This window comes from Mus musculus, chromosome 15 (genome assembly GCF_000001635.26).
Source record: "Mus musculus strain C57BL/6J chromosome 15, GRCm38.p6 C57BL/6J".
Taxonomy (NCBI): domain Eukaryota; kingdom Metazoa; phylum Chordata; class Mammalia; order Rodentia; family Muridae; genus Mus; species Mus musculus.
Genome location: NC_000081.6, coordinates 78,008,790 through 78,034,350, shown reverse-complemented (window position 1 = coordinate 78,034,350; position 25,561 = coordinate 78,008,790). Strand labels below are relative to the sequence as shown.

Sequence of the window (25,561 nt, the reverse complement as noted above, 5' to 3'; positions counted from 1 at the left end):
TCTGGAAGACAAGGGTAGAATCTTCAGGGAGGAAGATTGCCACTGACGCTCCACACTGAACAGACCCGAGAGCATGGATACAGCTCTCCCGGGGGCCTGGCACTTTTTAAGTGTATCTGCTGATCTCTCTGACCCTCGCTCCATCATAGATGAAGCATCCCTTTCCTACCTCCTTATTCTTGCTGAGAAAATCAAGGTGCCCAGAGGTTACATCACTCAGGGATGTTGTCACTCCCGGGAAACCAAACTGGAAGATCTTTTATTCTTCTGAGTTCTGGGTTTGAAAGAATGGATGTGGAGGCTCCACCTACAGGACTTGAAGTTGGGCGGAGCAAACAAGGGCACGAATGTAAGCAGTCTCATACCTTACAATTCAGCCCTGGAGCACCTCAGGGGGCTCCTTGTTTTAAATACGGTGATCGTGGCATTTTCCTCCTTTTGGAACATACGAAGCTAAGCCAGAGTTAATTCTACAGATTAACTCGTATGTTCCACAAGTATTTCCTGGGTCGCTATGAGCCCAGCATTGTATGAATGTGGAGACCATGACTGTCCCTGCCCTGAGTATCTCCAGTCTGAGGGGTGTGTGGACAATAGCAAACACATCAGCAAAAATAAATAAATAAATAAATAAATAAATAAATAAATAACTGGAGCTCAGTGAGAGGCTAGGAGATAATGTGCTTATAGTCCCAGTACTCAGGAAGCTGAGGCAGGAGGGTTGCCAGAAGTTCAAGGTCAGACTATGTATGCTAAATAGTGAGTTCCAGACCAGCCTGGGCTATAGAGTGATACCTTGTCTCAAATATAGAAAGAAGAGAAAGAAGGAGGAGAGATGAGGATGTGGAGGAGGAGGAGAAGGGGGAGTAGTAAACCCAGCTGATAGATCAGAGAAAGATGGTCAGGTGATATTTTTCAGAGTGCTAATCTTTATTTGATCAACTAATTTAAATAAAAATACCAACAGTAGATATAATCCTATAGATGACCAGTTTCTTTTTACATTTGTTTAGTATGTGTGTGTGCATGTGTGTATGCATGTGTGCATTTGTGTGTGTCTGTCATCTGTCTGTGTGCATGCTCGGACATGAGTGTGCATGTGGAGGTCAGGGGACAACTTGTAGGGGGTCTGTTGTCTCCTTCCCACGGGAGGCTCCAGGACATCACGCACAGGGCAGCAGGCTGTGCAGCAGGTGACTGTGGCTACTGAACCATCTCCCCAGCCCACCCAGATGATGTTTGATTAGCGATCCGAGTGAAGACATGGAGACAGCTGCATGGTACAAGGCAAAGGAGACCCAGTGCCAACACCCTGTGGTTGAAGCCTATTTGGTAATTTAAGGGTAAAGCCAGTGTGGATGAGACAGATTGCATGGGAGTGAGGGACGGAGTGTGTCAGCCATTGCAGACTGAAATAAACACATCTCTGCAGACACAGAGCTGTTATATACCCAAACTGTCTATACCAGGTACCACACTCTTCCTCCTGATCAATCAGACAGAGCCTTATAGACTGCAGTGCACCTAGCTTTAGAATGAAGCCATACAATTGACTCATCCCCCAGGTAGTTACAAAGCACCTGGTGGGTGATGGGGCTGCACTGTGAACAGAACTCATGTGGTCCCCAATCCAATGCAGGCATTCCTCTAGACCTAGAAGACAGGAGGTAAACCGAGTCACCGTGCTGGGTGCCATGCCCTTGATCACCTAGCACTAATGGCGAGATGGGACAGGACAAGGGAGGCTGGAGAAGAAGAAGCTCTGCCTCCAGAGTTCGGTGTCTTGTTCCCTGCAGCTCGGGCTGGGGCTCAGTACAGTCAGTTCCAGCTCACAGCAGGCCACAGACAAATGGGTGTCTGCAAGACACAAAAGCCCCACATGCATTTCAGCCAATAGGGGTGATAGCCTCTGTCCACCAGCCTTTCATTAGCTCCATCAATCCAGCAGTCATCACCACTTGCTGATTCCTGGGCCCTCTTTTAGCTTTGCAAATGGGCTAACAGCAACTGAGGTGTGATCAGGAGAGAGCAAGCTGGCTGCCTTCTGCCTAATGACTGACAGCAGCTTGCCAGTGGCTGAAGCCCCAGTGGAAGGGCTGGACAAGGTAATGGGGTGATAGGACATTGCAGACAGTGGAAGAGGGATTAACTAGTGGGCAGCTGTGGGAGACAGTGGGGCTAACAGTCTTGGGGATGATGGAAGTGTGAGCTTGGAGGGAACCACCCTGGAGGGAAACTTGTATCAGATGAACAGGAAGGCACCAGTCAGGACATCCAGAGGGTGAGCAGAAGGAAGTGGGAGCAAGGCTATGAAGAAGCACAGAGGAAATGCCAGAGGCAGGAGAGAGAAGGGTGGACTCTGGGGCTCAGAGCAGCTTGTGGCTTCATTGTATAATGGTTAGCACTCTAACTCTGAAGAGCAAAGTGATGTGCAGGCTGTGATAGATGCTGAGAGGTTCAGCAAACTGCCCTGGAGGAATCAGGGTGGCATGGGGAGGGGGGTGGTCAGTAGCTCAGAGGTCCCCTTTTGTGATTTATGACTGCTGTGGGCATGGGGAAGGTTGGCTGGGGACCGGAAGCTGTTACAGCAGTGTAAAGAAAGCTCACATGATCTGGACCAGGTCTGCAGACTGGGAAACAGGACAGATGGAGGCGGGGCTTGTTCAGAGAGCCAATAGGATGCAGACCCACAGAGAAACTGACACACCCGCAGGGTGCTACGGGAGACATTCTATGTTGGATGTACTAATGGCAGGGTCCTCCACACATGGATGCAAATTAGAGCCTGGAGAGGTGAGTGAGAGAGAAAGCCATGGGCATCCGAGGATGAGGATCTTGCAGAGGAGCGAGAATGAGCAGAAAGAAGCCAGGCGCTCAGTGCAGAAGACAGGAGAAGGTGCCATGCCAGTTAGTCATATGGACCAATTGTTAGCAGAGGCTGGAAATAGGGACACATGTAACAGTGCCTCTGGCACTGACACCTAAAGAAGAAACAGGTGTTGCAAACCTAAGAACCCTCTGTTTCAGTGCCCTCTGCACTGGGCAAAGGCACAGGTGTAAAACCCAAGGCTCACTTAGTGAAGTGTCTATCAATGGATAACCAAGGAATGGAGCCTGATGAGATGGAAACCACACATGCACACACATGCAGATGCACACACACACACTCACACACACACACCTACACCCGCCTGTGCATGCACATGTACACACACAAAGTGTCCTTAGTGGAATAAGCCTTTGTAGACATTGTGCTCTGTCTGCATTTTCGTGTTAGCCTTGAGACAAGAAACTACTCTGGCCTGTGTTCCCTTATTTGTTCACTTACTTAAACGCTACGAGATACCTACTGTGTGGCAACACTGCCAGTTAGGTACAAGGGTGTTTTGTTTGGGAGACAATGACTGAGAAAGACTGCACAGGGAGACATTTTTTGCACAGGTATTCTTGTGATGAAGAATCCGGTTACTGCAGTGATCAGCCAGGGGCTGGAAAGAAAGATCACACTGTGAGTCACCCCTCTCAAAATGGGGAGACTCGGGGGGTTCTCAGCAATAGCATGTGATAAGGGTCAAGAACTCTAGTAAAAAACCCATGAGAGTAAGGGTCCTTCCTGCAGGCAACGGACATCCATTTTAATGTGGTTATGGTTGCCACCATTTATTAAGCACCTACTATGTACCAGTCACTTTACATAACAGCAGTATAGTTATTGATAACATGAGCTCTGACTACGCGTAAGACACTCTTCTAAGTTACTTATACTTGCAAAATACTGGCTCACATAGCCTTCCAAGAGCCCAGGAGATACTGATGTAGTCTGATTTCCACAGCTACAAAAAAAAAAAAATAGACTGTTTAAGAGAAAGGCTGGAATAAAGGGGCAGGGCGGGGGGATTAGCCCATTGTTTTAAAGGCTTCACTCCATGGTTGCTTGGGTACGTTATTATTTGGTTCATGGTGGGGCAGAGCATCATTCGTAGCACTATGTGGATAGAAGTGGTTCACTTCTTCTCAAAGAGAGAGAAAGGAAGAATTATGGTTTAATGTCTCCTTGGCAGGGATGCAGATTTAAGACAGGCTTTTACCCCCAGCCCAATGACCTCACTTCCTCCTACTAGGCCCCCATCTCCTAAAGTTCCAATCACTTCAGGCTACGACCAAGCCTTCAACAGATGGTGTTTGAAACGTGTTTAAGACGCAAACCCGATGCCAGGCATGCTGGTGCATGCCTGTAAGCCCTAAATTCGGGAGGCAGAGGGAAGCAGATTAAGAACAAGTCTGCCTAAGCCAAACATCTCGTTCCCAAGATAAGAAAAGTAAGGCCCCGGAGGATGAGATTTCCTGCACAGGGGCAGCGCTAGAGAGCAGCAGGGTTCAGATCTGGTCCCAGACAGTCTGGTTCCCCCCAGTGATTACTGTTTTAGATGCTGCCTTCTCAGACCACTTAAAAGATCCCGCTCGTGCTTGAACTTGGGTTGCTTCTGTCTGGACCTGACGGGCCACTGATTCTCAGGGAATATAGGCTCTGACCAAGGTGCTGAAAATCCATTCCACATCTTTTGGTTGATTGGGAGGTCAAAAAGGTCCCTGAAGAGGGGTAAATCAAGCTGACTCATAGGGAAGAAGGGGATCTTGGGATGTCTGGGAAACATCACATCTTTGTCAAGCCATACCCATCAATCGGTGTAATATCAGTACATATCAGCGGAATCTCAGTCCTAGCCAGAGTCACAAATGTATTTGTTTACCTGTTTCCAGCAGTTTTGCCCTTCAGTGTCCCTGGGCTCGGGGCCAAGTGGACTTAAAGGCAGTTCTTCTGTTCAACATTGGCCTCTAAGGAGTCTTCACCTGACCTGGGGTCATGGTCTTGAGTCTCAAGTAGGTCAAGTTCATGGGCATTGTTTTGAGATCACATGCAGCAGCCCCAAAGCTAGAGCTGCAGATTTGCAAGCACAGAATGGCCAGGATCTCCTCACCCCCACCCCTACCCCCACCCCCACACACCTATGGACAGGATGACCAAAAAGCAGTGCCCTTGATCTAGAATCAGCAGAGGGCAGACCTCCAGCTAAGAGGCATCATCCCAGCCCCCACAGCCTCTTGACAGAATTGCAGATCCCCACACACAAGACCCTTAAGTTGCTCCTAATTGAAGGGCTCGCCAAGCCTTCTGTGTATTGTGGATCTAATTAAGTTCCACTATCATATCAAATTAAATCCTTTTATTAAACGTTTATCTTCAGATTCCAGAGTGTCACAACACCACATTGTTTTAAGTGACAGAATTGTAAACAGTCTTTACCATCAGCAAAGTGCAGGTCAGAGGCGGTGGCAGGGCACCCTTTCCCAGAGACCAGGCTTCCTGAGCAAGGGTGGCAGAGGTTGGGGGTGCTGCTGCCCTGAGAGCCTGTCTCCATCTCTCCTGCACATATGCAATGACCAACACAACCAGCTCTGCCTCCCTGGGCTCTCTGAACCGGCAGCATTCTTCCTCGGCAGTGCATCACGTGCCTCAGGAACCCTTTTCTTCTATGAGGTCTATCCTCCTCCTGTCTGTACAGGGCTGGTTCTGGAACCAAAGCTCTCTGAGTCCTCCTCTTTCTCTTCATCCCAGACAGTGAAGCCTGCAGAGTGAAGAGTCTCCATTTCTTGTCTTAGCTCTATCCCTAGCCTGCTGCCTGGTTTGGAGAGGGTGGCCAATGTACATTTAACCAGCTCACAAATCAATAATGAAAGAGCAAGCCTTACCTTCTGTCTCTAGACCCTTGCACTTGTCCCAAGTATCGTGAGCTCCTAGAGACTAGTTCTTACCAATGACACTTACAAATGACCCACTTTGATGGTATAAATGGCTATGGGAGCAGAGAGGACAACCCTGAAGACACCATGAGCTCTTCAGGGGAGTCAGCCTTTCTTCCACCAAGATGGTCAGTCTAGAAGGTTGGTTGGTTAGTTGGTTGGTTAGTTGGTTGCTTGGTTGCTTGGTTGCTTGGTTTGGTTTGGTTTGGTTTGGTTTGGTTTGGTTTGGTTTTCAAGATGGGATTTCTCCATGTTGTCTTGGCTGCCCTGGAACTTGATTTGTAAACGAAGCTGGCCTTGAACTGTGATCTTCCTGCCTCTACCTCCCCAATACTGGAATTAAAGGCATGTGGCACCATGCCTGGTTGACTAGTGTGGATTTTTTTTCGAATAATTTCTATTAAATGTTTTCTTTATATACATTTCAAATTTCAAATGCTATCCTGAAACTCCCCCCTATGCCCTCCCCCCCACCCTGCTCCCCTACCCACCCACTCCCACTTCTTGGCCCTGGTGTTCCACTGTACTGGGGCATATAAAGTTTGCAATATCAAGGGTCCTATCTTCCCAGTGATGGCCGACTAGGCCATCTTCTGCTACATATGCAGCTAGAGATACGAGCTCTGGGGATACTGGTTAGTTCATATTGTTGTTCCACCTATAGGGTTGCAGACCCCTTCAGCAATCACATGGAGACCCTGTGACTTACATTCCTGTCATTTTTTTTTCCTAGATTCAGCAAGGCTCACCATTCTTGACGTAAAAAGTATGATTTAGGTCCCCTAAGAGATCAGTTTGCATGTATATTCCCTTCATTAGTCCTCCCTCACAATAAACTGAGGCATTCATAATACTATTCCACTTTACAGTAAGGAAGAAAAGCCTCTTAAGGGGTTAAGTGCCTTGTGTATGGCTCCATGCCCTGGTGTTTCCCATATGTGGGCCCTGATCCTGTTAAAAACCAGTAGCTAACATTGTCAGCCTCTCCAAGCCCACCATTCCTCACCTGACGAGTGGACTCACTCATAATCTGAGGGACTGATGGCGCTATCAAGTCTGGTTCTATACAAAGCATTGGCCCAGAGGGGGGTTTAATAAGCATTAGAGAATCTCCCAAACCCACTGAGAAGGAACAGAGCGTGGAGTCCAATCTCCGTCCTTGATGTGGTTGTATTAGGGAAATGACACGTGAACTTTGAAATAACAAGACAAGACAGGAATTCAAAAGCTGTCCCCGGGCTGCCTAGGATTAATCACTAGATCAGTAATCTTGAAGGTAAAAGCAGACACGAAAGGAAGGAGATGCAGCCCCAGGCTATGAGGATTGGGGAGGGCTTCTCAAATCAGGCTCATGGATGGATAAAAACACAGATTCCCAGCCGCTGTGGAGACCTTCTCTTCCACACCTCTTAGAGGCAAGCAGTCACCTTCTGCTAGAACCTCCCCTAGTGATGGGTAGCTCAATACCCTAGCACTGGTCCACATACTGACCTGACTTCTCCTTGCCACACAGCCATGCTAAGGGAGCTGATGTCCACTTCACTTCTTAAAGTCCGCACCCTAAGCACCTCACCTAGCCGCAGCTCTGCCTGAGCATGCCACCCGAGGTTCCCAGCTTTGCTCTCCAGAAGGAAACAAATGTTTGAGGTAGAGACCAGACAAGAGTTTCCCTCATCTGGAAAAGAAGGCCACAGAGATGGGGTTGGGAAAAATGGAATCCCTCGGCCTTGCTGAGCGTAGCCCTGTGCAGGAGGCTGGCCATGCAAACCCTGGAGGCTTGTAAGCCTGGGTGGGTGGGTGTCCGTGGCTCGAGAATGCTATGTGACACTATTCCTGGGAAGAACAGATGTCTACTTCCCCCAAATAGGATACCAACAGCAGACTGAAGTATGAGTCCCACTGGAGTCCAGTATGCTGAGCCAATGAGTTCTATGGTGGTTACCAGAATACGAGTGAGGGGCTACTTATAGGAGCAGAAATGACTCAAAGACAGCTGCATCACTCAAACCCACCCCGGCCTGGGTGACAGTTCGTGAGACGTGGAAACCAAAGCACACTGAACAGCCTGCAGGCAGTTCATCGGGTTGGAGAGTGTTGGAGCCTCTTCTAGGCAGCTGGTCTGGTCTCTGCTGCTTCCACAAGGCTCAGCTTGCCTGGGAGTGTCTCTCAGCAATCCTTACTGCTTCTATATGCTTGGGGAAGGTGGTCCGGTGAATCTGGCCATTTTTAAGGACTTCCTGAAGCCTTTGGGTTGTTGGCTTCTTAAGTTTAAGGAGCTTTCCTGTAAGATGGGATGGCTTGCCTCACTTGAGAACAGCCTATACCTTAACGAGCTTCTATCCAGAATGGAATTTTTATCTTTGAGGAAACCCCTAAATAACAGAGAGTGTGGTCAGATAGGCATGCCAGGCTTTGTGCCCTCACTGTATAAAGACCAGTGGTGTGGGTGGTGTCTGACCATGGCCTAGCTCTCGTGAATACACAGAGCAATGGAAATGAATGGAAGAGTCTGTGGTCTGAGGTTTAGGGTGGAATAAGCAGGGGAAGGCCTCTAGCAGCTTCTCTATCCATGGAGAAATCTAGCTTGTGATTCCAAGTCTTGTTCCCCATTCAAGCACCAGGGTACCATCCCGACTCACAACTCAGGTCATGTTAACTCGGAGGTTCCTTCATCAGGCCAAAGTTTATACTCAATAACACTTTAGGTCCTAATAATCCTACCTCTGCTGCTGTTCCCTCAGAGTTAGTACACACGTGCACAGAGAGAGGGGGAGGGGGAGCAGAGAGGAAGAGGGAGGGGGAGGGGGAGGGAGAGGGGGAGGGAGAGGGAGAGAGGGAGAGAGGGAGAGAGAGAGAGAGAGAGAGGGGGGGGGAGAGAGGGAGAGAGGGAGAGAGGGAGAGAGGGAGAGAGGGAGAGAGGGAGAGAGGGAGAGAGAGAGACTCAGCCAGGCATGGTGGCACCTGGAGTCGCAGGACTCATGAGCCTGGAGCAATAGCTGGTGAGTTTAAGGCTAGGCTGAGCTTTGTAGTGATACTCTGTCTCAAAAAAAAAATTGTTTTTGAGGACTAGCTGTTGAATTGAAAGATGGATGGCCTGTCCAAGAGTATTTTTAGTTCTAAAATGACAGAGGGTGTTTCAACAAGTTGGTAAAACATTTGTCTTAAGATGTAATGTCACCTATTGCTAACTCTGGGATCTGAAGTGTTTCGCTGTCTGGCCTGGATTCCTTAGTAGACCAGATCACTTGTCACTGAAGTGCTCTGAGATGTAGCTTCATGCCTGAAAGGGGGGAATGTTGTTAAAAATGGGATTTTAAAAAAATAGGAAGGACGGGGGGGGATGGCAGACTCTATCTCTCTTGCAAGGCCACAGCTGCCAAACCCCCAGCCTCCCATGACAGATCTCAGGCCATTGATATATAATAGCATCTGTCTAGGATCTGCCTAGCCTTGGGACTCTGGAATTGACAGAATCATCAGAACAGGCCTGTTCATAGGATGTTGGTGTGCACCGGTCTTGCGGCTGCCTGGCACCTAGCATTGTGATCACTGGCCTCCTCCTGCCCACCAGGAGCTGGCTGAGGAGAACTCCAGGTACCACTACGGAGCCTCTGCTAGGTGACAGGCTCTGTGTGGAGCCCTTGCGATGTAAGGTTCTGTGCAGTTCTTACAATCCCATCAGGTAGGTCTGCCAGTCTCAGAGTTTAGAAGACAGAGACTCAAGGAGGTGCCACATTCTAGCTGGAGCACAGACTGAGGCAGTAAAGCACCAGGGATCGCCAACCTTCCCGTGGTAGGCGCTGAACTGAACAGATCCCGGTGTGGAGAGAAGTGGCCTAACGTTCCCTCATGCCCGTAGCAATGCCAGACTTAGTGAGTGGCCTCGTTGGTGTGTTTTCATCTGTCTCCTACCCTGTGTGAATCCCCTTCACCTCCTCAGGCTGGGGTCTGAGGTTGTCTGGGGTTCAGCTACCCATGATGTGAACTTATTCCTGTTCCTTGGGGGCCAGTTCAGAGTCAACTCCACCCCTAGGCTGTATTTGAGATCTCAAAGTTCAGAATCCTGAACCCAGCAAGTTCTCAGCAAGACCGGGCTCTGATCAACCCACAGGTCCCAGAGAGCAAGGCCACGGGCCGACCTCTCTTCTTGTGTACACACACAAGCCCCGCCCCTGCCTAGCCTGCAGCATGTACTCTGACTGCCATCTCTAGGAGCCTCTTGAATAATCTCTAAGATCATGTTTGGCTATGAAGTGTCTCTTTTAACTAGAAGGAGCTTATTTCTCTCCCACTGAACAAATAGGGCTGGGTGGACACCCCATAGTGAGGCCTGGATAAACTCTCTCATCTTACCATGACACCACAATCCATTCTCAAGTCGGCCTGAGGAGGTCCAAGATGGCAACCAGAGCACTATAGTTCACAGGTCCAGAGAAAAGGGTTGACAAGGGCCTATCCTTACCCTGAAGTTATCCCTACTTATATCTCACTGGACGGAATCAAGTCACTTGGCCACCCTTAACTGCAAGGGAAACTGGGAACAAAAGTTGGAGAAGCCATGTGTCAGGGCAAGTCTTGGAAAGATGGAGACCACAGGGTGTTGACAAATAGCCATCCAAGTCGGCCACAGCAAGGATAGAGACTGAGTCTGACATGCTAGTCATGGGTCAAAAGATGGAGCAGCCCTGACACGCCGAAGTTGCTGAGAACCCTCCCCCGACTCACACAAGCACATCTGCAGTTCAGTGACTACTATCCCCCTGCCTCTCTCTCTAGATTTACCATTTGGAGGGACTTGGCACTCTCTGGAGTTGGTTACTCACAGGAGGTCCTGGATCCAGTCACCTGTGAAAACCCAGGGGCAACCAATATTTCTAGACAGTTCTAGAAATTAGTCATACATGTTCCTGTTTTTAGAAAATACAACCATTATAGATTGTTCTGTAGTTTGATTTTATGATAAATTCCATTTTAAAGTTTTTAAGTATCGTGTGTGTGTGTGTGTGTGTGTGTGTGTGTGTGTGTGTGTGTGTGAGTAGTAGTAGTAGTAGTAGTAGTAGTAGTAGTAGTAGTAGTCTGCATGTGTACTGCCACGCATGTGCCTGTGGGTTACACGTGCACGTGGAAGTCAAGATCAATGTTGGGTGTCTTCCTTGACTGTTCCCCACCTTAGTTTTGTGTTGTTTAATTAATTTTTTTTTTGAAACCAGATCTCACTTGTAGCCCTGGCTGTCCTGGAACTGGCTCTGTAGACCAGGCTGGCCTCGAACTCACAGAGATCTTCGTGCCTCTGCCTCCCAATGCTGGGATTAAAGGCGTGCCCCACCATACCTGGTTCTCCCACCTTAGCTTTCGAGATGGTCTTCTCACTGAGCTCAGAGGTCACCAACTCGTTCAACTAGCAAACTCCAGGGAAGTGCCTGTGTCTGTCCCCTACACCCGGATTTTACATGGGTCCCGGGGACCCAAGCTCAGGCCTGCCCGCATACTTGTGCAACAGGCGCTTTACCAACTGAGCCCCCAATTGTTTAGTTTTAGTTTGTTGGTCTGTTTGTTGGTTTGTTACTGGTACCTACCAATGGTACCAAAATAGAGTGTTTCATTATGGTGTTTGCACACACATCATGGGCTGTGCTCCCATCTACCTCCCAGTCTCTTCTCATCTCTCCCTTTTCCCATCCAGGGCCACCTCTTTCATGCCTTTTTTTTTTAGTTAGATTCCACACATGAGATAAAATACGTGTTATCAGCCGCTCTGCCTCAGTCTTATTTCGGTCACCCAGATGATCTCCAGGGCCGTCCACCTCCCTGAAAGCCACATCATTTCCTTCTTTTTTACGCCCAAGGATAGATTCCCTCGTGCATACACATCACACCACACACTTCATACCACACTGTCCATCTTCCTCGGATGGACATCTGGGCTGAATCCACGGCATGGTTATTGGGAATGGCGCAGGTACTGACACAGGCATGTGGGGTGTACATGCAGCCTGGTTTGCGGGTGTCAATTCTGCTGTTTGTGAAACTTGTCTGCCTCATAAGTATGACACCCAGAGCCCATCCATTCTCATTGCTGTCTAGTCTGACATCCCATCTACTGAACTATAAGGTGATAGGGAAGGTGGTTGATCCCTGGTTTGCTTCAGTGACAAGCAGGGCTGTTAGAGACACTCTACCGGAGTCTTCCTGTCCCTTCACACAGGGTTGCCTCAAGCCTTGCTTCTGAGGGAGTTGCTGGGTGTGACATGCACACACATTCCAATTATGCCGAATATACTTTTAGAATCAGACATACATGAGCTCCTCACACCCCAGAGATCTAGTGTCTGACATGGTGTTTATTTGTTTAGAATAATAGCTGTCCTGGAACCAACTCTGTAGACCAGGCTGGCCTCGAACTCACAGAGATCTGCGTGCCTCTATCTCCCAATGCTGGGATTAAAGACATGCCCCACCATACCATGTCAGCATGTGTCCTGTGCTATTTTCCTGCTTAGGCATGTGGGCACACTCGTGGATTCCCTAATGTGTTTGACAAACTTTTCCCAAGAGAAAAAAAATCAGATTTATTTATTCTTATTGACTATGTGTATTTTTATTTACTATGCCTGCGTGTATGTATGTGCACCCTATGGGTGATGCCTGTTGCCCTCAGAGGTCAGAGAGCGTGTCAGATAGCCTGGTGCTGGAGTTACAGATGGTTGTAAGCCCCCGTGAGGGTGCTGGGAACTAAACCCAGGTTCTCTACAAGAACAGCCACAACTTTTCAACAGTGAGCCATCTAGCCCCAGAGACAACATTTTCCGGAGGAAAGCCAAAAGCCACATGCTGCACTCAATGAACCCAACAGTAGTAAAATGTGCACAGGAACATCTTAGAGTCAAGGAAAATAGGGCATCCACAGAGAACTCTCGGAGAGTCTGCCCTTGAAATCACAGACTTGACACTGTGTTGCTATCATACCAAGACAGAACAGCATGAAAGCACGTCCAAAAGATCCCTCACCCCCCCCCAGGCCCAAGTCTGTCCACTGGGATCCCTGCCGAGTGGGTATTCCCTGGGAACATATGAGAAACGCTGTGCTCTGGCCCCTCCCTGTCCATCTTAGAGGATGCTGGGAAGTCCCTAAGCCCACTGAGGACTACACAGGAGCACAGAGAAGAAAATGGTCTTTTCATTTAAGGACAATAAAAACGGTCATTCGAAGAAGGCACAGACCCAGGCATGGAGACACACACCCACCATGTCAGCGCTCAGAAGGCTGAGGAAGGAGTTTTGTGAGTTCAGGACCAGCCTGGGCTACATATTGACTGTGCCTCAAGAAAGATAAGGAGAAAAGAATAAAGAGGAGGAGAGAAAGAGAGGAGGAGGAAGAGAGAGAAAGAAGAAAGAGGAGAGACTGCAGCATTTCTTGGGTGCTTGGGAACTAGGGACTCTCAGTTTTGTTATAGCAACAAGTCCTAAGAGATGACCCCCAAGATCTCCACAAGGATTAATGCCCCTTTCTGACGCAGAGAGTGGTCACACAACCTGTTCAGATTCACACAGCTGATCACCGACAGCGCCAGGCTTTAGGAGCCAGATCATCCTGAGTCCAGGGCACCAACCTGGAAGAAGTTCTTTACGGTGATAAAAATCAGGACCAGATTCAACAGGACAGCATGTGGGCCGCTGTCCCCTGCTGCGATCAGTGCTGAGAGCTGTAGAGAGCAGAACACACAGAACACATAGAAAAGAGCAAACAAGGAGCCGGGAAAGCAGAGCAGGCCACAGGGACCCTACCCAGAAACTGCCCAGCATTTAGAGGCTGCCAGAATGAGAACTACCCACTGAGTGAACAGGTGAATAAATGAATGAATGAATGAATGAATGAATGAATGAATGAATGAATCTGTGAGTGAATGAATGAATGAATGAATGAATGAATGAATGAATGAATGAATGAATGAATAACCAAACGAGCAAACTCACATACTACCACATGAGATAAAAATCACCTACACCAGCTGGTACCCAAGCTATACTGAGAGCTAAAGACGTACCAATTGTGCATGGCCGCCATCTCCTGAGGTCTCTCAAAACCCCACTTCCAGGGAGCACCCTGTCAGAAAAAAAACAAAACAAAACAAGAAGCAAAAAACTAGGAGCAGAAGAGGTTGGAAACAGAGAGCAAGCAGCTCCCACCAAACCTTTCATTTACTTCACTTAAAAAATTACTTGGGCAGCCTCCCCCTGGCTCCTCCTGTGCTTCCCGCCCCTCCCCGCTCTGCTTTTTTAGACAACTCATGCATGTGTGAAAATAAACCGGCACCCGCCGCCCCTAATGACCAGGTTTACCAGAAGCTCATTGTACCTCCAGAAAAAAAAAGGCAGCCGGTGGCATTTTTATGGAGCTGCTAAAACCACCATTTAAACCACTTACTACCAGCCAGCCTGAATTCCAGGGGACCCACCAAGTGCCTGGCAGCCCCAGGCTCCAGCCCCCACTTGGCATGGAACCCAGCTTTAGGGTCAGAGAAGTTTTCTCTGTGGAGATTCCTGGCTGCTGAGCCCCTGGTCTGAGTGATCCCTCACAGCTTTGAGTGGGAGTCCCTCCCCACTCCTTCCTCCCAGTGCCAAGCCAAGGGTGTGGTGAGAGGTGGGGCGGGGCAGAGGTGAGATATCTCCTCCCTGGGTCAGACTGATCTGGGTGGGAACTGGCCTCTGTCCCTTGTCCAGCCACCTCCTGTCCTCATTATACTCTGCCAGTCCTCTAAAGGCCACCCATCTCTGCACAGCTTTTCCTCACCACCACCCTCTGAGGTCGGGGTAGTTCGGAGAGGAGACAACACTATAGCATTTGAAGATTCTTGTGTAAACTCCTTCATCAGAATGGGCACTAATGCCGGGCGTGGTGGCGCACGCCTTTAATCCCAGCACTCGGGAGGCAGAGGCAGGTGGATTTCTGAGTTCGAGGCCAGCCTGGTCTACAAAGTGAGTTCCAGGACAGCCAGGGCTACACAGAGAAACCCTGTCTCAGAAAAAAAAAACAAAAAAAACAAAAAACAAAAAACAAAAACAATACAAAAAACAAAAACAGAATGGGCACTAAACTCTTGAGACCTAGGCAGATACATATTACCAAGTGGCCCCTTGAGCCTGAGCAAATGGATTGTGACATGCCCCTGCGTCCGGGCTTTTCTCCAGTACTTCTGCTCCCCCCCCCACGCCCCTCTCCCCACAACATCTCAGCAGCGGTTATTCTTCCACCACAAGCTTTCTGTCTCACACCATAGCCTTCAAGTCCCTGGGATCAAAACTACATTTCTTTTTTCCCTCAGCAAGTTACAAAGAGTAGAGTATACAGTTGGTGCTGCATAAATGTTAGCGGAGGGGTTTTTACTCCCGATAGGCCTTGCATACCCCTCTAACAAAACATTTAAGGCACTACCCTCTACACTCTGTATTTTCTGCATTGGGGCTTTCTTATCTGTGCACTGGGATCCCACGGAGATCAGGTGAAGTCTACCCTAGCCATCCCAGCCCCATGAGCCAGTCCTAAGTCTCCACCATGGAGTACCTTATCCATCAGGGGCTGTCCCACCCACAAGTCTCTGATGACTATCAAACAGGAGGAGATGTGGTGTGCCGGAGGGGAACCAGGTCACACTACTCCCCGCTCCCCATCATGATGTGTGCCCATTTGAATTTCCTATGTGAGAGACATCCGTGTAGACGGAGCGTTTCTAGTACCCACTCCTAATGAGCCTCTATGCCAGCACAGGATCTGAAGCTAGGACTCCTGGACAGCCCAGGCCCTGTTCCTTGCCCCTTACAGCCTCATCATCTGGCTCAGGACAACCAGGCACACCACTGCCTGTGCTGCTATATGCTTGTTCACTCCTCACTTGCCTGTCTCCTACATCCCTCCATTCCCTAGGCTGACCCAGCTCCAACTCCCCAGCTGCCACAGTCCTTGCCCTAGTGCCCTCTAGAACATGTGTCCCAGTGAGGACAAAACTCCCAGACTCTCATCCTTTGAGAGTCTTAGGGACTCATCTCTTTGAGTCCCTAAGGATACAGTTCCTCTGGCCCTCGCTGGTGCTCACTATCTGCAGGCAGAGCCTCAGCCTCCTCCCTAACTCCCCAGCCTCTGAGACTCGCTCATTGGACTCCCCTCCTCACTCTGGCTCCCTTCACTCCCTCACCCTCTTAAGAATGTAGCTCTAGCCTGCTTCTTCCTACTCCTGAAGGAATCTTAAATTGTTCTAGGAGATCCTAAATCCATTGGATGGTCCCTCCAGGGACAGGCCCTAGCCACCTCTCTTCTAAGAACCTTAACCCGGCGTGTAAGGTGTGTGAGGGTGTTTGTTCTCCTAGTGGCTGAATATTGAAATCCTGCTGGGCTTCTGCACTAATCACTCCCAATAACTGAAAGGAGACAGGCTGGTAGAGGGGCCTCCAGGATAGGACAGGCAAAGAGGAAGGAAGGGCTGGGTGACACCATCTTTCCACTCCTTCTCCCAAAGACAGGCCAAGGGCGGTGTTCTATTCACAAGCCCTCAAGCACTGCAGACTCTGAAGCCCCTCCAGTCCCTGTGGCCCCAAGAGGTAGTGGGCATGGAGTATAGCTCCTGGCTGTGCTCCTTACCACTGGTGAGGATGTTTCTTCTAAGCTGTCCTACACACACACATACACACACACATACACACACACACACACACACACACACACACTCCTGCTCCCCTTGTCCCTGGTGCCATCATCCATTCTGAGGTCAGACCTCCTGGGGCTGTGTGGCTCCCAGGGGCCAGTTCCACAGAGTCATAGATAAGGAGGGAAACCACAGTGACTGTGGCCAAGCCCTCTTCTTCCAACCAGCAGGCTGGGAAGCATCTGCTGAGGCTCCCTATGTCAAAGCGTGGCCAGACAGGGCCATCATTGAGTCCGCAGAAGCCTCATCAACCAAAGATCACACCAATAATTTCTAAAAACCACCCGATGATTTGGGGCCCATTAGCATAATTTGATGTATCATCTGCGCGTCGACTTTTCACTGGGTAGGCAGTTTCCTAACACACTTGGCGTGTGGGGAAGCTAAAGAGGAGGCATTTGTCTTGTCTCGAGGACTCATTTGTACAATCTTCCCTGTTACCACGGACTTTCAGTGCCACCCCCTCTCCCCGAGACACCTTGGCCTTGGCATGGACTAGTCACCCCACAGTCTACTGGTCACATCCCACTCTCTGACTACCATGTCCCTTCACCCCAAAAAGTACTTTACCCAACTCCCATCTACCCAAGACTTCAGCTGCCCAGTACCCTCAGGACCTCAGTTTCATCTACACACATACACACACACACACACACACACACACACACACACACACACACTATGTACAAAACAAAACAAAAGCCCTAGTCAAAGCAGCTCCCCCAGCTGTATCCTACATACACCCTATATGGTGCCAGAGAAGATCAAAGAACCTAAAAGCAACCTTCAAGCCAGTGGTCATAGGCCAGGTCACACGCATACCTGGCAGCCTGGTCCATCCCTCTCCCAGCTCCTAGGCAAAAGAATCCTTCCCCAAATCACCAAGCCTTTTCCCTTCTCCTCTCCAGTGGATCCTGCTTTCCACCACATCAGGAAACTAGAGGCAACCAAAAGAGGGGAATCCCAGACACTGTCAGTGCTGCTGTCTGTCCTGGTATACCATCACCACACATGTACACACACATGCACACACTCATACACAGACAGACACACACAATACACACACACACACACACCTTAGCTTTGGTCCTGGGACTTGCTCTATTACAGTGTTCCCTCATCTCATCTCTTCCCTCACTCCTGGAGCATTCCCAGATAACCCATACTAGCCTTAATACACACACACACACACACACACACACACACACACACACACACGCACGCACACAGCAGTGTAACCAGACCCTCTAGCACCATGGCTCCCAACCTACCTAATGCTGTGACCCTTTAATACAGTTCCTCAAGTTGTAGTGATCCCCAACCATAAACTTAATTCTTGGCTGCTTCATGACTGTAACATTGCTACTGTTATGAATCATAATGTAAGTATCTAATAGGCAGGGTATCTGATGGGGTCCCGATCCACAGGTTGAGGACCACTGCTAGCCCACTGCAGGAGGAAGTTAGGAGGATTCAGTGAGGGCTCAGACAGCAAGACAAGCAAATGTACAGAAGGAAACACTGCAGGTGAGAAAACAGAGATGCACCGAGAAGGGGAAGGTAGATAGGCGGGGAGGTCAGAGATAAAGGGCAGAGAGCATAGCCTGTCAAAGATGCACGATTTTCCTTGTGCGTCTGGGAAGGTGCACAAGTTGGAGAGGTATGACGTCACTTGCATTTTCAAACCTTGGGAAGGAGAAGGCACAAAATGTTAAAGTGGGTGACTAGGGTATCCTGCGCGGGCTTGCCTGGTGTTCTGAGTTCGTAGACAGGGATGAAAGGCACTGAGGCACCAACATGGGTGGCAAGGACCGATCAGGATGATGACAGTGCTTTCCTGGGAAAAAGGGAGCCAAAGAGAGACTTTCACTGCTCTCACTGCAGCTTCTAGAGGCCCAGGCTGGAAGGAGTGAGTGTGAGCACAGGACTGAGTTCTCTGTAACAGCCACCAGGACACGGGCGGGAGTCGGCCACTCAGGCACGGGCCTTGGAAGGGAGCCTTGAGAGAGGGCAGGCTCTTCACACCTCACGGCCTCCACTCTCATCCTCTGGACATTTCTCTCATGCCTGGCCCTATCCTAGGAGCCACTAGGTCAAGCAGGGGTGACACGCAGGAAGAAGCATCCAGCAGGAAGTATGTATGGATAAGGCTCAAGAGGAAGTGTTGGGCCCTTGGGTGGGACTCCAGGAGGTCCCACCTCCAGTCCTGGGCTCCAGACTCAACTGTCCCCATGCTCTTAGGAACCTTGGTCTCAGGAGCTCTCTGCGTCTCCTGTGCATATTCCTCATCCAGTCGCCTGTCACAGAGTTGTACTGATGAAATATTTGTCAGATCAAATGAGAGTGCTTTGAAAAGCACTTCAGAAGGGCTGGGGCTTAGAACTGAATAGGAGGGAGAAGTTTGGCAGCTGGTGCAAAGGTCTCCCTAGTGGAGAAGCGAGAAGAGGCACAAGCCTGGATGCTGGGAATAAGGTATCAGGGTGGTACAGGACTCTTGTTAGCATCCTTAAATGCAAGAGAGTGGAGAGGAAGAGCAGGGGGAGCATAAAGAAAGGAAGACCAAAATCCTTAGAGAAATTACCTATCCAAAGAATATGCATTCAGGGATCATTTCTATAGTTCCGTATTAGTGATGATGGATCGATTTGGCCTTACAAAGCTAGGTTAAGTAGCCAGAAGACCCAGTTTGCTCTTCATGTGTGTGCATATGTGTGTGTGTGTGTATATATGTGTGTACATGTATGTGTGTGCACATGTGTATGTGCTTGTACATGCATGCCTGTACATATGTGTGCACATGTGTGCGCACGTGTCTTTGTGAGCATGTCTGTGTGTAAGAGTGTGCATATGTGTATATAAGTATGTGTGCATATGCATGTGCACATGTGTGTGCATGTGTGTATATATGTCTGTGTGCATATGTGTGCATGCCTGTACATGTGTGTGTGTATATCTGTGTGTATGTGTGTATATGTGCATATGTGTGTATATGTGTGCAAATTTCAGAAAAAAAATTTGCTAAGTTGGGCATAGTAGCTCATATCTGTTAGCTCAACATCAGAGAGAGAGAGAGGCAGGAGAATTGTCATGAGTTAAAGGCCAGCCTGGACTAAATAGTGACTTCCAAGCCAACCTGGGCTTCACAGAGTGATGCCTTGTCTTAAAAGTAAATAAATAAGACATAGAAAATAAATTTGAGTTTTTGAAATTGCTGAGTTACTGGGGACTGTATTTATCAGGTAATTCTAGCAACCGTCATAGAAAGAACACAGTGGCTGATCGGCTTGTTGTGTCCCCATCAGCCACCACACTAAATACTCCACCAACTGTTCAGAACATGTGTGTGTGTGTGTCTGTGTGTGTGTGTGTGTGTGTGTGTGTGTGTGTGTGTGTGTGCGTGCGCACTCCAGCAGAGAAACTGAGTCAAGTGTAGAAAGCTGAGCTGGGTAGGGCAGTCTAGGCCATCCTTCCTCCTGGAACTGGAACTGGACTGGAACCAGCCTTGCCTCCACTGCTGATGGGGACAGTGCTGGGTAATACACAGAGCAGACCAGAGCCAAAGCTGACACTCTGGTGCCAGCAAACTGGATCCCAGCTGTCAGTTTGTCTGCAGGTCCCTTCCTCCCATGGCTCCTTGCCTCTCTGTGTGAATGCTGTTGAAAGGCTACCTGGCCCTGTCCTGGCACTTGCCCAGGACCAGTTCTCAACCAGCAAAAGTATAGAGACAAAGGCCAACATTTGAGTCCTTGTTGCGCTCAGTTCCAGCCTGCTAATCTGTTCCTAGTCCTGAGGTCCTTGAGATTCAGTTCCTCCCATCTGCAAAATGGGCTGATAACACTTCTCACATGGGCGCGCCTCATTGCTATGGTGAGCTGTAGTTCACAAACTAAAAACTAGCATGGTGGCTCAGACCTGTGACCCTGCACTTGGAAGGTTAAGACAGGATGAACATGTGGCAAATCTGAGCTACAAAAGAAGCCTAGAGTCCAAAAAGGAATGTGGTAGATGGCCAGCCCCCAGCTCAGCACTGCTGGGGTATTGTGTCTGTATGGGAGGTGAATACTAGTGCAGAGGGAACATGCTCTTCTAAGGGGTTGTCTGTCGTGTGTCTGAGGTCTGCCTTCTTGGGAAAGAATCTGCAGCTTGCAAAGAATTGGGTGACTCCCTGCCAAGCTGGAACACCCTACTACCCTGCTGATCTACTGAGCCCATGCCCCACCCCTCTCAGCATTGTCCCCAACCCAGAATCAAACTCGGGCTCCTCAGAAGGCAGTGAGGGAGGTGGGGATGGATAGCAGGGGTTGGTTCTGAGCCTCAGCTCTAGGCTCAGGACTGTGGGGTGTGCTGTGATCCAGGGTAAACATGCCTGAGAAGATTGTGGCGTCCAGAAAGGACAGGTGGGTCCTGAGCCAAGCCACCCAAGCACTCACCCACCCCTTCTGCATTATCTTGCAGGGAACTTCAAAGGTCTGTGCAAGCAAATCGACCACTTTCCGGAAGACGCGGACTACGAAGCTGACACCGCAGAGTATTTCCTCCGTGAGTCACACACGGTGTTTTAATCTCCCTTCAGCTGAAGGGGTCCCTCAGTTTGTCCCTTCTGAGGATCAAACGTCAGGCCTACTTGGTACCCTGGTTACGACTGGTTACAATGGAGGGCAAGCAGAAACCACTGCTCCCTGGACTGGCCAACTCCTACTCATCCCCCAAGTCTCTCCTGAAACCTCACTTCCTCCAGGAAGCCACCCCTCTTTCTCAAAGGGTTCCCAGGCACAGCCCTTCCTATGCTGAGGGCAGGGGTGGGGGAAATGTCCTTGTCTGCTGGGTAGCATTCCCCCAGTTCCGGAGATGAGGGACATTCTCTTCCAGCACAGGGCATGGCCCAGAATAGGAACTCAAGAAATATTGCTCTCAAATAATAATGAAACCAGTTTGTACTAAAGAGACAGAGAGAGGGGAGAGGATTTTTCCTTCCCCCACAAGTCAAATCAAAGTTAAATCCCTCTGTAACCGCTGTGATCTTTAAGTCCCCCTGAGACATATTATCAAGAGAAAGCATTTTTGAAGACCCAAGGAAATTTCTCAAGCATCCCTAGAAACCAACACAGACCTTGTTAGTTATCGAAAGAGATTTCCCAGAGAGGAGCTGAGGGTCCTTGAGGCTTGGGATAACACGCCGAAGGCTCTCAGGACACTACACTTTATGGCGGGGGCCGGGGGCAGGGAAGGCGTTGCTTACACAGTCCCAGGAACTGCTGCCCCTGCCTCTGTACCGGGGTTCCTCTCCTCTTCCCCTTGCCAACAGCATCCCAGTTAGCATCACCCCGATCCCGTTGATGAAAAAAAAAAAACCTAGGAGGCATTTTCTTACCTGAATTGCTCCTGTCTCTTTCAATAATAACTACTCATATCAGAGGTGGCGCTAGCAGGTCAGCCTGGGATCCGGTTTTCCTGAAAAGTCTGTGGAAAGTGGAACCTGTGAGGCAGCCAGAAAGGGACAGAAAGAGAGCAGGACATGATTTATAGATTATTTGTTTATTTATTTACTTACTTATTCATTGGTTTGGGGTTTTGTGTTGCTGTTGTTTTGTTTTGTTCTGTTTTGAGACAGGGTTTTTCTGTGCAACAGCTGAAGCTGTCCTGGAACTCCCTTTGTAGACCAGGCTGGCCTCACACTCACAGAGATCTACCTGCTTCTGCCTCCCGAGTGATGGGATTATTTATTGTTTTTTGTTTTGTTTTGTTTTGTTTTGTTTTGTTTTTTAAGATAGGGTTTCTCTGTGTTGCTCTAGCTGTCCTGGAACTTGCTCTGTAGACCAGGCTGGCCTTACACTCAAAGATCTGCCTGCCTCGGCCTCCTAAGTGCTGGGATTAAAGGTGTGCGCCACCAAGTCCAGGTAGTTGAAAGGAAGTCTTGGGGAGAGAGGTGGAATATCATAAGAGAGTTATCATTGCCCTTTCTCATTTCCCTCGAGATGTTGATCTTAAGCAGAATTCCCAAAGGACTGTCTGAGTATCAGTCATTAACTGTCACTCTATCTGGAATCAGCCAATGCAATAATGCCTTGGGTGCCTGCTGTATACTCATCCTATACTGAGTAGTCGGGAGGCCAGGATGGCCATGTGAGACAGTCCCTGGTGCCAGTAAAAGCAGGCACTGTGGTGGGGAAGTGGGAGGGTGTCTCAGGGAGGGTGTCAGGTGTGATAGAAGCAAGACCTGAATATGGAAGTGGGAAGTCAAAGCCAAGCCCCACCCTAGGATACACACACTTGGGCCCCAGGTCTAACCTGGCCAATCACAGTGAGGGAGAGCATTATACTTCATCCGCCATCCTTCAACCTGGAGGCAGTTTATCTCATTCAGTACAGGACCCATCATATAATAGTTCCTCATGAAATACAGGACTTCTCTGGAGCACGCTCTGATGTGTTGAGTCTCCGTTTCCTTTACATTAAAGAGGGAAGTGTCTGGGGTATGGATTCACCTTCCCCCTGCATCAAGGGTGGGATTTGTATCCCATGGAAGCCAAGGCCTGACTTGAGTTCATTGAGCAACGTGGGGGTTCTAGAGCATGTATAACAAATGAGCAGATGTTTTCTGCAAAGGATGAGACAGGAAATGTTTTCAGCTGTTTAAGCCACACTGCCTCCACCCCAGCAACAGACAGTGAAAGCCATTGACTAAATAGCCCTTTTCCTTTCTCACGTAGCCCAGGCTGGCCTTTAACTTACTATATAGACTCAACCAGTTTCTGTCTTAATTAGGGTTTCCATTGTTGTGAAGAGACACCATGACCAAGGCAACTCTTAACAAAGGCAAACATTTAAGTGGGGCTGGCTTACAGTGTCAGAGGTTCAGTCCATTATCATCATGATAGGAAGGATGGCAGCTTGCAGGCAGTCATGGTGCTGGAAGAGTCAAAAGTTCTACATCCTCTTCCGGAGACAGCCAGGAGGAGGCTCCGGCGAACATAGAGACCTCGAAGCCCACCCCCATGGTGACACACTTCCTCTAACAAAGGCACGCCTCCTCCAATAATGCCACATCTGCTGATAGTGCCCTTGCCATGGGTCAAGCATATTCAAACCACCACAACCTTACCATCCAATTCCCTTTGTTTGTTTGTTTGTTTGTTTGTTTGTTTGTTTGTTTGTTTGGTAGCCCTGGCTGTCCTGGAACTCACTCTGTAGACCAGGTTGGCCTCAAACTCACAGAGATCCCCCTGCCTCTGCCTCCCAAGTGCTGGGGTTACAAGCATGAGTGACTTTGCCTGTGTTTATTAGATGTCACTTATTAAGGGAAAATAGACACAGGATTTTTAGTCTAACTTCCCATGAAAATCCATTCACAAAAGCATGCAGCAGCCTAGGGTGGTGTGGGCGTGCTGGCCCTGAGCTATATAATGTGGTAGTCTGAGCTAGAGACAACATGGTTCTGGAAAGGTCAAAGCCATCACTCCTGTCAATCTATGCAGCCAGGGGAGGTGGGAGGCAGGGCTAGTTTCTCTAGAACAATCCCTGACCTCCTACATTCTCTCTGGTTCAAAAGCCCCTCAGGGGATTCTCTCACCTCCTGTCTGTGTCTCCATCTCACGCCTGCCTTATCACCACACACTGCAATTACCCACCCAGCAGTGTGGAATAAGTCTTGGTGAAAAATTACCAGGGACAAAGCCTTGACTGCTGAGAGACAGCAAGATGGGTGGGTCTCACCTGGAGGTAGGTGGAGCCTGAATCAGCCCAGAGCCCAGGTCAGTCAAACCTACCACCTTAGCTCACCTGGCACTTGACAGGCTGGGAGAGGCATCCCTCTTCCAGAGGGCGAGCTATCTGGGGAAAGACTAGGGACCTGTCATAGTTAGGGTTTCGTTGCTGTGAAGAGACACCATGACCAAGGCAACTCTTACATAGGAAACATTTCACTAGGGCTGGCTTACAGCTTCAGAGATTCAGTCCAATATCATCAATACCTGAAACATGGCAACTTGCAGGCAGACATGATGCTGTAAGAGCCGAGAGTTCTACATCCTGATCTAAGGACAGATAGGAGGAAGTTCTCATTCCACACTGGGTGGAGCCTGAGCATAGGTACCTCAAAGCCCACCCCTACAGTGACACACTTCCTCCAAGAAGATCACACTTATTCCAACAAGATTGCATCTGCTAATATTGCCATTTCCCAATGGGTCAAGCATATGCAAACCACTACAGTAACTTATGTTGCTGCAGAATTAGAAGGCAGCCTGCAGTGCACCAGGAGCCTGCTCCTCCTCTCAGACTTCCCATAGGGGCATTTACTAAAGTGTTACCAGAGTGTAAACTTTGTTTCTTAAGCGATCATTCATTCATTCATTCACAGTGACACACTTACTAAGTCCTCACTCCATGCCAGGCTTCCCTAGGTACGCTTGCCAGTACTAGGGGTCTCTGGTGAACCAGAGACAGCAAGGCCCTTTGGGAAAGCTGTGTCCTAATGGAGGCAAGATGCAATGAGCAAGAGCCTATGTTCCTGCCTGAGATGGCCTCAGAGAACAGGGTGGGGAAAAGGCAGAGGAAGGGCTGTCACCTAGACAAGGGACCAAGACAGCCTTTCTGGATGAGGTCAGGAGAGATGGTGAGAAGATTTCTTAGGAAGAGATGACCTCACAGAGGCAACCACCAAGCAAAGACTTTAAAACAAGAACAGTACCCCATCTTCAGGCAACACCAACAAGGCCAGCCTAGCTGGAGTCCAGCCTGCAACCAAGAGAAGAGAGACCTAGTAGAAGGGTCCTAGCCTGGTGGGTCTGGGGAGAGTCGGGTGTCCTTCTGAGTTAGGTGGAGCCTGATCTGGAAAGGGAACCTAGCTGTCAGAGGCAGGAGACTCAAGGGAGAAAGAAACGGATGCATGGAGGCCAGTTTCAGCTTTAAGGGGCAGACACGGTGCAGGCCAGAGAGAGGTAAAGGAGGAACATGACAGAGTTGGGATAGTGAGAGACTGGGGTGGGCTGAAGGCAGGACAGCTGGTAGAAGGCTCAACCTTGAGTCCAAAGTAATGAACTCTGAACAGGACAGGGTAGAAG

General features: G+C 49.2%; 1 protein-coding gene and 1 long non-coding RNA gene across 3 annotated transcripts in view; one reads left to right on the top strand and one right to left on the bottom strand.

The window, feature by feature from the left end:
- Gm46520 overlaps window positions 1–21,955 on the bottom strand; it is a 39,702-nt gene extending 17,747 nt beyond the window's left edge. The window contains exon 1 of the long non-coding RNA XR_003951457.1: window positions 21,871–21,955. This is a non-coding gene — a long non-coding RNA (predicted gene, 46520). The remainder of the gene's footprint in view (window positions 1–21,870) is intronic.
- The window catches only part of Cacng2 (calcium channel, voltage-dependent, gamma subunit 2), a 128,302-nt gene that overhangs the window by 85,870 nt on the left and 16,871 nt on the right, over window positions 1–25,561 (top strand). For both annotated transcript variants that reach the window (XM_006520371.3, NM_007583.2), the window contains one exon: window positions 20,955–21,038. In XM_006520371.3, the coding sequence (XP_006520434.1) occupies window positions 20,955–21,038 (84 nt within the window). The remainder of the gene's footprint in view (window positions 1–20,954; window positions 21,039–25,561) is intronic.